The following is a 12,172-nucleotide window of genomic DNA, read 5'->3' on the forward strand; positions in this document are numbered from 1 at the left end:
ATACCTCACTTAATCAATTTTGGGTCAATAAGTGGGTCCCACCATAAGAAATTAATCGTTACCGCGTGGGGCAGGTAGAGCAACGCAGAATGGTGCTACAAAATTTAAAGTTCATAAATATTTTTAAATTGGTACATTTAAATTTAAAAAAAAAAAAAAAAAACTTTAAATTTTTATTTAAAAAAAAAAAATATTATCATTAATTTTGGAGGAAAAAAAATACCCTCTCAACTTTCTAAATAAAAAATACCCTTTATTTTTTGAATTTTTAATGTTTAATTAATAATAACTTTAAAAACACCTTTGAAAAAAAATAATTAAAAAGTATTTGTACCGTTAATATATAAATATAATAATTTGCCGTTAGTTTCAAAAATATTCCTAAATAATATTAATGGGTTGGAGAGGAGAACGAAACACCCTTGGTGTGTAAACTGTTAGATGAACACGACTCTCGGTTCGTCTGTCGGTAGAAAATTATGGACAATTTATTATGTCTCAAACCATAGGTATTTCATTAGTTCATAAGAATAAATACTAAATTAATCAATGATATTGAGAAAAAGGACAACGATATGATATTGTCCACTTTGAACATAAGCTCTCGTGACTTTGCTTTGGGCTTCTCAAAAGGCCTCATACCAATTGAGATAATATTCTTTGATTATAAACCCATGATCAGGAGGTATTTTGGAGAAGCCTAAAGCATTAACTCTATGGACAATATCAGAGTCGTGTCTGTCTAACCGAAGTCTCTCCCTAACAAGCAAAGAGGAACTGCTAGGGGTGAATCTCGATGGTTACAATTAATTTTTAATTTTTATGCATATTTTTTTATATTAATGGTAGGAGTATTTTTATTTTTTAAATGGAAGGGTATTTAATGAAATTTGATAAAGAACAGTCCGCAGCTATAAATTGGTGCTCAACATAGGAACGAAAAGCCAAAAAGAATCCCTTTCTCTTTGGGACAAAAGATGGGATCTGCTTATGAAGATGATCTCCGACAGGCACTGCTGCAGCCGGCGGCGGCGGCGGCGTTGTTGTCGTCTCAGTCGTTGTGTTCGAACAAGCACGAAGGCAGCGACGAACTGGAGAGGATTCTGTCGGACACAGAGATGCCGGTGGTCCAGCGTTATAGTCAAGCCACGTGGATCGAGATTAAGCTTCTGTTTTACTTGGCAGCGCCGGCGGTTTTTGTGTACATGATTAACTACGCCATGTCGACGTCCACGCAGATCTTTTCCGGCCACCTTGGCAACCTTGAGCTTGCCGCTTCCTCTCTTGGCAATAATGGAATTCAAGTCTTCGCCTATGGTCTCATGGTAATTTACATTGCTAACCCCATCTTATGAACACAAATCCTTACTTTTGTTATATATATATATATATATATATATATATATATATTCCGAGTAGGGTGGGACAGAGAATTAGGTGGGGACGGATCACGAACCTCCACAAATGGTATGATATTGTCCACTTTGAGCCTAAGCTCTCATGACTCATGATCTTCGGGAGATCTCTTTCTCTAGAGCTCTCAAACAGTCTCCCGAGAGCTCTTGAACAACCTCTCCTTAATTGAGGTTCGATGATATTGTCCACTTTCAACATAAGCTTTCATGACCCATGGTCTTTGGGAGATCTCTTTCTCTAGAGCTCTCGAACAACCTTCCTGTAATTGAGGCTCAACGATATTATCTACTTTAAGTATAAGCTCTCATCACCCATGATCTTCTGGAGTCCTCTAGCTCTTGAGCAACCTCTCCTTAATTTAGGCTCGGTGATATTGTCCACCTTGAGCATAAGCTTTTATGACCCATGATCTTCAGAAGGCCTCAATCTCTGGAACAACCTTCCCTTAATTGAGGCTCGACTCCTTCTCTAGAGCCCTCGAACAAAATACACCCTTTGTTTGACCCTGAGTCACCTTTGACTACACTTTTAAGGCTCACAACAACACTTAAGGATTCTATTAACATGACTAAGTCAAGGGCATAACTCTGGCACCATATTAAAAACCATGAACCTCCACAATAGTATGAAATTATCGACTCTTAGCATAAATTCTCATGGATTTACTTTTGGTTTCCTAAAAAAACCAGTACTAATAGAGATAGAGTTCTTTACTTATAAATCCACGATCTTCGTCTTAATTAGCCAATGTGAGAAATTCTCCTCTACCCTAAAAATATTTCCCGCCTAGTTCGATACAAGTTCGCTTGGATTAAATTTGTTGAGGATTATTGGGATTGAGTCCCACATTGGTTAATTTAGTGAAAGATCATAAGTTTATAAGTGAGAAATACTATCTTAATTGGTACGAAGCTTTTTAGGGAAACCCAAAGCAAACCCATGAGAGCTTATGCTCAAATTGGATAATATCATACTATTGTGAAGAGTCGTGATTCCTAACAAATTGACATGTTTGTAAGTTAACATTAATCCTATGTTTTAACCAAACAGTTGGGCATGGGAAGCGCGGTGGAGACGCTATGCGGGCAAGCATACGGCGCCGAGAAATACGACATGCTAGGCATATATTTACAGAGATCAGCCATATTACTAACTCTAACAGGCGTAGTCTTAACCATCCCTTACATATTCTGCAAGCCAATCTTGCTCTTTCTGGGTGAATCCAAGGATATAGCTTCAGCATCCGAGACTTTCGTGTACGGCCTGGTGCCTCAAATCTACGCCTACGCCTTAAACTTCCCCATCCAGAAGTTTCTTCAGGCGCAGAGCATAGTGTTTCCAAGCGCCTTCATATCGGCCGGGACGCTTGTGGTGCACGTGGTGTTGAGCTGGTTGGCGGCCTATAAAATGGGGCTGGGCTTGCTGGGAGTGTCGCTGGTGCTGAGCTTGTCGTGGTGGGTGATCGTGGTGGGGCAATTTGTTTACATTGTGAAGAGCCGGAGTTGTAAGAAGACGTGGCGGGGGTTCAATGTGCAGGCGTTTTCGGGGCTGTTTGGGTTCTTTAAGCTGTCGGCGGCGTCGGCGGTGATGCTGTGCTTGGAGACTTGGTATTTTCAGATTCTGGTTTTGCTTGCTGGATTGCTCGACAACCCTGAGCTCGCTCTCGACTCCCTTTCCATCTGGTAATCCTTCTCTTTCTTTCGTTATTCCTTAATTATAAATTCAGATCATTCCTTAAATTAGTCGACGTTGAACTTTCATCGTTCAATACCTTCCCTCAATCGAGCCTCGACTCCTTTGGAGTCTTAGTCATCTTTTACTGCCTTCGAGGAGGCTTGACTCCTTTTCTTTTGGAGTCCTTTGTTCGATATTTGAGGATTTACCAATCTATTGGCACGACAAAGTTTAGGGCATAGCTCTGATACCATGTTAGATGAACACGACTCTCCACAATGATATGATATTGTCCACTTTGAGCATAAGCTCTCATGGCTTTGCTTTGAGTTTCCCCAAACGGCCTCACTCGAATAGGGAGAGTATTCCTTGATTATAAATCCATGATCATTCCCTAAATTAGCATAGGCAGGACTTTCATCACCCAACAAGTAACACATTTTAAAAATATTATAATGTGTTCATATACCGTTTTCTTTTTTAAAAATTTTATTTATAAATATAAAGACTTTTATATATATATATATATATATATATATATATATATATATATATATAATTAAAGGCATATTTTAAGGAATAAATAAGTGATATAGCATGAGAAAATTATGAAATCTATTGATCAATTTTGGAAGTTGAGTAAAAAATAATGGCAGAAATCATAAAGTGAAATAGAGAAATTATTGGTTTATTCCTATTATTATTATTATTATTAGAAGAAGAAGACGAAAGCTTCGTTATTAGGGGGTTCATTCAAGCCTTGAGTTCAATTATTTCTCTGGCAATATTAAATCTTATTTATTATTTTTGATAACACCGTACCTTTAATTACTATTTTCCGTACAATACTAGCAACGTGTCATCAAAATTTATTTTTTATTATTTCTTCCAACTAAATTAATAAAAATATCTTTTTTATTTGATATTTTTCAGACATTATTTTTTTTTTTGTAATTTCTAAATTTTCAATATTACTCTTAAATTTTTTTTAAAAAAAATTTAAAATTATTCTTAAATTTTAATAAAAATTTAAAATTTGAAAACGGAAAAAACTCTTTTAACTTTTAAATTATTTAAAAAATAATTTTGAGTTTTCAAAATCTCATTAAAACCCTTCCAAATTACTTATTTCAAAAATATCTATGAATTTTGAAAATAATAATAAAAAGTTTAAATATAATCTATTAGATGTCTAGATGGTTTTCGTTCATATACTGATAGTAATAATTTTTTTACTTTTTTTAAATACGGGTGTTAATACTATTTTTAAAATTTTGTGAATATTTTTTTAAAAATAGTAATAGAAGTAATGTTATTTTTTTTTTCAAAAAACTTTTTAAAAAGATGGAAAGTTATTAAAGAAACGTAGTATAGTTTAAAGGTATTTTTGAAATGGATCCAAATATAAATAACTTTTTAAAGTTTTTTTTTAACCACGGTTAAAAGTTAGTTGATGGTCTAATTAAAGTTTAATTAATTTAAATATGTGGTAATTTTGTAGTATGACCATATATGGATGGGTTTACATGATTTCAGTCGGCTTCAACGCTGCCGCCAGGTAATTTTTCTCAATTATTTCAATTAGTCTAAATAATTGTAAAAATTATTAATTTTTAAGAATTAATTTTTAAGAAATTACATTCCAAAATCATTTCATAACTATTTAATTTCTTTTTTAAAAAAATTAAGCCTAATTTTTCTTTTGGTTTTATATTATTTATTTTTGTTTGCGTAATTTGCAGTGTGAGAGTGAGCAACGAACTGGGAAGTGGGAATCCAAAATCCGCAGCGTTTTCCGTGGCGGTGGTGGTTGCCATCTCCACCGTTGTCTCCGTCTCTTGTGCCGTACTTGTACTGGCTCTTCGCAACGTCATTAGCTACGTCTTCACTGATGGCATCGCCGTGGCCGCCGCCGTCTCCGACTTATGCCCACTTCTCGCTCTCACCCTCCTCCTCAATGGAATCCAACCAGTCTTAACCGGTAATAAAATATACTTCTACTTTTGTGATGTCTCAGGTTGACTGGAGAGGAGAACAAATCACACTTTATAAGGGTGTGAAAACCTCCCCTAGGACGCGTTTCAAAGCATTGAGGGTAAGCCTGAAAAGGAAAATCAAAGAAGACAATATCTATTAGCGGTGGGCCTGAGTCGTTACAAATGGTATCAGAGCCAGACATCGGACGATGTGCCAGCCTTCTCGTTGTTCCCCGAAGGGGGTAGACACGAGGCGGTGTGCCAGTAAGGACGTTGGTCCCAAAGGGAGTGGATTTAGGGGCGGTCCCACATTGATTGGAGGAAGGAAAGAGTGCTAGCGAGGACGCTGGGCCCCGAAAGGGGGTGGATTGTGAGGTCCCACGTTGGTTGGGGAGGAGAACAAATCACCCTTTATAAGGGTGTGGAAACCTTCCCCTAGCATACACATTTTAAAATCTTATGAACAATGTGAGTGAAGATAAAGCATGCTGAATCTCTGAATTTGTATTTCAAATTTTGATTCAAATTTCGAGCATGTTATGCTACACGATCTTGACAAAATCGAAAGAATTAGGAGTTATTACCATTTTATCGAAGTTGTTGCAGTTGTGTTTTGCTTAATTTTGTTATGATTTGATCTTCGAAGGTGTAGCCGTTGGATGTGGGTGGCAGGCATTCGTTGCCTATGTAAACGTCGGCTGCTATTACATCGTCGGCGTGCCCTTGGGTGCCCTCCTCGGCTTCTATTTCAAATTTGGCGCCAAGGTATTAAGAGATAAGAATGTGACAATTAGTTAGGTCCATTATAGAAATTGAATTACATAGCAATTATATGAATTATTTTTCGTTACTTATTTAAATTAAATTTGATAAAGTAATTATTATTTTTGGTTAAAAAATAGTATTAAAGATTTAATGAAAATTTTAATTTATGTACAGGGCATATGGATAGGGTTGATGGGTGGAACTTTCATGCAGACGGTAATTTTGGTATGGGTGACGTGGCGTACAGATTGGAATAAAGAGGTATATAATATATAATAAATAAAAAAATTATTATTATAGGCGCTAATTAATTAAATTAACCATATATCTTGAAATTAAGTTAGTTTTTATAGAATTTGGTAAAATAAAAACAATAATTCTAATATTACATAATATAAATATTCACCAAAATTTATCTGAGACTATTTTTTAAAACAACGTGGGACATCACAATTCACCCCACAGTGTGGTGTTTTGTTCTCCTCCCAATCAATGTGGGACATCACAGTCCACCCTCTTCGGGGTCCAGCGTCCTTATTGGCACACATCACAATCTACCCCCTTCGAGGTCCAGCGTCCTCGCTGACGCTCTTTCCTTCCTTCGATCAATGTGGGACCCTCGCCAAATCCACCTCCCTTTGAGGCCAGCGTCCTTACTGACACATTATCTTGTGTCTACCACCTTCGCGGAACAACAAGAAGGCTTACACATCGTCCGGTGTCTAGCTCTGATACCATTTGTAATGACCTAGATCCACCGCTAGCAGATATTGTCTTTTTTGGGCTTTCCCTTTCGAGCTTCCCCTCAAGACTTTAAAACGTGTCTGCTAGTGGAAGGTTTCCATACCCTTATAAATAGTATTTTGTTCTTCTCTCAACCAACGTGGGACATCACAGTTATCTTCTCCAATCGACATGGAATCTCACAATCCACCTCTTTCGGAAAAACACATATTGTTCTTTTTGTCCTTTTCTTTTAGGGAGAGATTTCTACACCCCTATAAACAATGCTTACGGTGGTGGGATATCACAAAAAAATTCACCATAAACTAATAGTCGAGGCTAAATTTGTGATTTTTTTAGAAATACAAATTTTAAAATCGGGAAGTATAAAATTTAAATAAAAAAATATATAATTAATGGCTAAAATTGCTATATCATAGAAAAAATGACAAATTTTTTTTGAATTGAATTGCAGGTGGAAGAAGCAATAAAAAGATTAAACAAGTGGGATGACAACAAGCAAATTGTTGAGTAGCTTGAAGGACCAACTTTTTCAAATAAATATAAGAATGTTGCATTGTTTTAGGGTTTCAAATCTTTCCTCTTAATATAAAGAATTTGGTGTTTATGGTTAAAATTATAGTAATTTTATTTTACTTATAACCGGTTTCAGCTATACTGATCACATATCTAGGATTCAATACTATACGATTAACTTTGACGATCAAATGTAGCAGAGTCAAATAGTTATTCGGTAAGAACAATATGTAGTAGAGTTCAATAGTTATCATACGAGAAATAGTGAGGTGCATGCAAGACGGCTCGACACAAGCTGATATAATTAAACACTGAAAGTTTCAAGATTGTTCGATAAGAATAGTATGTAGTAGAGTTCGATGGTTATTGTACGAGAAACAGTGAGGTGCGTGCAAGATGGCTCGACACTAATTGATATAAACACTGTGAGTTCAAGATTGTTCGGTAAGAACAGTATGTAGTAGGGTTTGATGGTTATCGTACGAGAAATAGTGAGGTGCATGCAAAGATGGCTCGACACTAACCGATATAAACACTTATATTGAAAGTTTAAGATTTTATTAGTCATTCAGAGACGAAACAGACATAAATTAAAAAAAAAATCGAGATTAAACATGTAATTTAACCTAAAAGTACTATTTTTGTTAATATATTTTCAATTTTAATTAGTTCTTATATTTAAATATTTGTTAAAATGACTAAAATAATAAATCAAAATTAAAACAATAAAACTTAATACATGGATTAAAATTAGACTTAAATAATAATAATAATAATTAGGGCGTTTTAAATATATTAAGGAAAAAAAATCTCAAAGTATTATTGTCATTCTCATCGGCGGAATTATCGTCGAGTATAAATACTATTTTCCCGCCAGGAACAGATATGATGGATCTGCATTTCATTTTCTTGTTCTCGTTCAAAATTTGGAGGCTCCGGAAACTGCAATGAGGGTTAAGAGATACGACCTGATTTTGAAGTAATATACTTGATGAACTTGCATTTTCATTCGATTTTTGGATCTCGTTTGCTCGTTTTCGTATTGTTGATGTTTCATCTACTCCGATTATGCTACTTGGCGGTTCTTCTTTGTAGCTATGAATTTCGTTTGGTATTGTTATATCTTCTCTTTGTTTGTTTCGTCTTGTAAACTTCCGTTGTTCATAATCCCTATACGTCTGGCAAAGAATTCTTGTCTATGATCTGTTTCTTCTGCATTTGATGTTTGTTTTTGCGACGATTTGTCCGAAGAGGAAACAATCTGTGCTCTGTTCTTCATTGTTCTCTCTTCTTGCTAGGCTCTTTGACGATGATTCATTTTTGTTGTTTCTTTTTTCTCTCTGTGTTTCAAATTTTGATCGCTTCCTTGATCTGCTGTGTGTATTTGTTTTATTGTAATGACTAATAAGGAAAATGTAAAATAGACGATTAGGAGAAACGAACAAGAATATGAATGACTATATTGCATCAAATGAAGCATCCTGATTCCTGGACTTAATTTTATGTTTGTCTACTGATTTTTCCACATCATCTATGAATGACCATGGAAAGTTTGCACGATGTTCCAAAGTGAAATTTCCTGGTGCATAAGTGAAGAATAAGATTGCGACTCTTGTTTTCATGCTCTCTATTTCGTATAATAGCTTACATTCTCTGCAATTATAGTTCATGTAAAACTGTAGTTTGGTTTATAGGTTTTACATTTAAAGTTTCACCTAGCTCTGCCAAAGTTTAATCCAAATTGAAGTAAGAACAACATTTAAAGATGCTCATAGAAGTCTGGTGGCTGTAAATATGCAGGAGGAAAGCAGGCTGTCATGATAGCTAACACAAATGGCCAGATCTTAGGTGCGTGGCTTCTTGCTGTAGCTTTATCTTTGCACATACCATAGAGAAATTCATAGGTTGCAGAAAAGAAATTATATTATTGTTCAGTTCTTATCACACGGACACACTTAGCACTGGAAGAAAACCGAGTCCATGCTACATGCGCAAGTATAAACTAGATGGCGATCTTTAGGAGTTCGATGCCATTTTTCCAACTGATAAAAATGTGGTAGGAACTGAAAAGTGATGATGATATTAAACTGAAAATTTAATAAGAAAAGGGAGAAGGAAAAAAAATGAACTCTAATAAATTATGATGCCAATAATCCTTTCTGATTCTAGAAAGACTAGTACATATTTCAAAAAGAGAGAAAAACCAACAATGAATAACGAACCATCACTTCTTCTTCCCTGCTTTCCCCTCCTTTCTTCTGACAACTTCATCAGCATATTTCACTCCTTTACCCTTATACGGTTCTGGAGGTCTCCATTGTCTAATAGAGGCAGCAAACTGACCAATGGCACATTTATCATATCCACTGACGGTAATTCTGGTGTTTTCTTCCACCTTTACTTGAAGCCCGTCAGGAATGGCCATTCTAACAGGATGAGAGAACCCAAGATTTAATACCAAGTCTTTTCCTTCTAACATCGCTCGATAACCAACACCTACCAATTGAAGTTTCTTTTCAAACCCCTTGGACACTCCTACCACCATATTGTCTGTAAGGGTCCTGAATAAATCAGTTGAAATGGTCATATATGACACGACAGCTGCATTTTCTCAGAGTACATCATTTATTACTCTTTTTCCATCAGACATCATTCATCTGTATTACAAATGAAGGAACAATGGCTGGTTGTTTGCATTCATAGCATGAAGTGGTTTTGGGTTTTCAGAATTTTAAGATATTTTAGTTGGTTTCTTTCTAGCAGTCCACAGATAATCATTAGAAAGGAGGGAATATCTAGAGTTGGCCACTCCGTTAGTATTCTCATCCATAAAAGCATTTTTCAGATCATAATTTATGAAAAAGATGACCAACTTGATTAGCGAGGCAAGTAGGCATCTTCATAGGAGGCAACCAAATTTTGGAGAAGATACATATAGGAAGTGATCCATGTAAACTAAAACTTAAGAGGAAGAAAAACAAAAGCTAAATGTTTCAGAAGATTAAACTTAATCGGTTACTGTGAAAATATTGTAAATTAAATTAGGTGGAGGTTACCTGAAAAGCCCATGCATTTGGTTGGCTCTCCTAGTCTCCAGTGCCTTCTTAACCCTTAAGATCCCTGAATCATCCCTCTCAATCTTCACTTCTCGTGGATAAAGGAGTGAAAGCTCTCCCAAAGGACCCTTAACTTTCAAATCCTGACCCTGTAATGTGATGGTTACATTGGATGGCACTTGAATTGGTTGCTTCCCTATTCGTGATTCCTTGCATTCAATAGTCTTCCTCAAGCGAACAATATGAGATACAGGCATTGTAGAAGCAGAGAATCCATTTTTCTCTCCCAAAAAAGTAGACCGAAAATTGCTGAGCCACAATAAGGAAAATGGTTTCAAATTTAAGAACGTTTCCTTCTTACAAAAAAGAGCTTAATGATTAAATAAAAGACAACCACGACTAACATTGAACAAACTCTATGCTTGACACACTCTCTAAGCCAACTATAAGGAGCCCAGTCTATAGCAGAAAAGAAAGGTAATGTGTAGACGTCCATTGTTAGTGATGGCTGAAGGGTTCAAAACACACAAAAGTCAATCAAAGGACAGTGTAATAGTTTAGCACTAAATAACATATTCAAACAGCAGAGAATCGAAATCTCCACATTGGTGGTGGTATGGCAGAACTTGTTTTGTACCATACAGCCACAGTGTAAGGACAACATACAAACACAACTAGAATTGAGGAACATGGAAGGACACTTCCTCTAAATTCCATCCGTGTAATTTACACACCTTAATGACTTAATGACCAGTAGAAAATTTCACGTTTTTAGGAGAGCGTCTCTCTAAGAAAACACGACAAAGAAATTAAAGATAATTTTCTAATTCATAATTAAACCCAAATGGAAGACATAACTTCAGTCAGCTGATAAGTTTCAAGAAATTTTCCAATTGACTTGAAGTCTTGAATATGAAATAGAAATAATTTCAAAAAATTCCTAGAATTAGAAAATCATCTAGATACATTGAGGATGGTTCTCCAAAAAAGTTTCCAAAGGTCTAGGAAAGATATCCTCAAAGTACGACAACTTCTAAAGCAACCAAATAGCGAGCACTGTAGCCTCCAATAATCTCCAGACCGGCTGACTCATATCAGGAAAACCAAAAACTCAACTCTGAGGCTTGGCAAGATAAAAGAAGATAACGATGACCGGAAACCCCCAAATTCACATCCCAAGGAAATGTGCACTAAGACGAACAAGTTGAACGCAAAAGGAAAAACCTTTGCTGACCATTATGGTCTATTCGAGACTTCACACTCCACAAATGCAATATGTAAGAGTAGAACGTCTACACAGTTAGAAAGGGAACCCAATTAAGACGAACTTCCGAGCTTGTTCAGAAAATTTTATAATCATAAAATACGAAGTCTACCAATGGCCACTAATAGGCTTGAACCCAGAAAGACAATCATTAGAGCAAAATTAGGAGTTATACCTGGTTTGAAAAGGGATGGATAGCGTGGAAGCCATAGCCTATTACAGTGAACACCCAGTTTGACAGAACCAGTTATATGGTCTGCTGTGAGAGGAGGCTATCCAAACCTAAAATGACAAAAACAACCTTTCTGGCTAATAAAAACCTCGATACTATCCCTGTTTCCTGTTGTTTTTTTTTTTATCACCAACTTACCAGACGCTTTATCTTAATGTAATTTTGGCTTATCTTTCAGTTTCTAAATATTTATATTTATTTTTATCTTTAATATATTAAACTGTTTGTATTTCTTTGAATATTCTTTAATTTTGATTTTATAAAATAAACATTTTTTTAATCTTTATGGGAGGAAACATTTAATCTATAAATTTCCTTCGTAATTTTAAATTTGTAAATTTTGATTTTTAATTTAACCTTTTTATTTTAAAACTTATCACAATCTAATGGCTACCTGCAAAATTCTATCAAAATCAAATGTCACTTATTATTATCTTAAAATAATAAATAAATAAATAAACCTAAATTTTATAATTGGTCTAAAAATATTCTTAAAATTTTTAAAAAGTCTAAAAAAATACATTTACCT

General features: G+C 35.3%; 2 protein-coding genes across 3 annotated transcripts; one reads left to right on the forward strand and one right to left on the reverse strand.

The window, feature by feature from the left end:
• The first annotated feature begins 912 nt into the window (after window positions 1-912).
• On the forward strand, window positions 913-7,194 carry LOC111437052 (protein DETOXIFICATION 40-like). Its single transcript, XM_023074882.1, has 7 exons — window positions 913-1,325; window positions 2,467-3,098; window positions 4,592-4,648; window positions 4,833-5,071; window positions 5,713-5,831; window positions 6,006-6,092; window positions 7,030-7,194. The coding sequence occupies exons 1-7, from the start codon at window positions 978-980 to the stop codon at window positions 7,087-7,089; spliced, it is 1,542 nt and encodes a 513-aa protein (XP_022930650.1). The 5' UTR covers window positions 913-977; the 3' UTR covers window positions 7,090-7,194.
• A 2,007-nt stretch (window positions 7,195-9,201) lies between these two features.
• Window positions 9,202-11,737, reverse strand: LOC111437054 (50S ribosomal protein L6, chloroplastic). Of its 2 annotated transcripts, none has more exons than XM_023074884.1 (3): window positions 11,587-11,737; window positions 10,148-10,456; window positions 9,202-9,652 (listed from the first exon to the last, which is right to left on the reverse strand). In XM_023074884.1, exons 1-3 carry the CDS (start codon window positions 11,619-11,621, stop codon window positions 9,316-9,318), a joined length of 681 nt encoding a protein of 226 aa, XP_022930652.1. In that variant the 5' UTR covers window positions 11,622-11,737; the 3' UTR covers window positions 9,202-9,315. The 2 variants fall into 2 exon arrangements, with proteins under 2 accessions (XP_022930652.1, XP_022930651.1); XM_023074883.1 differs by lacking the exon at window positions 11,587-11,737 and adding an exon at window positions 10,552-10,658.
• Window positions 11,738-12,172: the final 435 nt, after the last annotated feature.

This window comes from Cucurbita moschata, unplaced genomic scaffold (assembly GCF_002738365.1).
Source record: "Cucurbita moschata cultivar Rifu unplaced genomic scaffold, Cmos_1.0 Cmo_Scf00062, whole genome shotgun sequence".
NCBI lineage: Eukaryota > Viridiplantae > Streptophyta > Magnoliopsida > Cucurbitales > Cucurbitaceae > Cucurbita > Cucurbita moschata.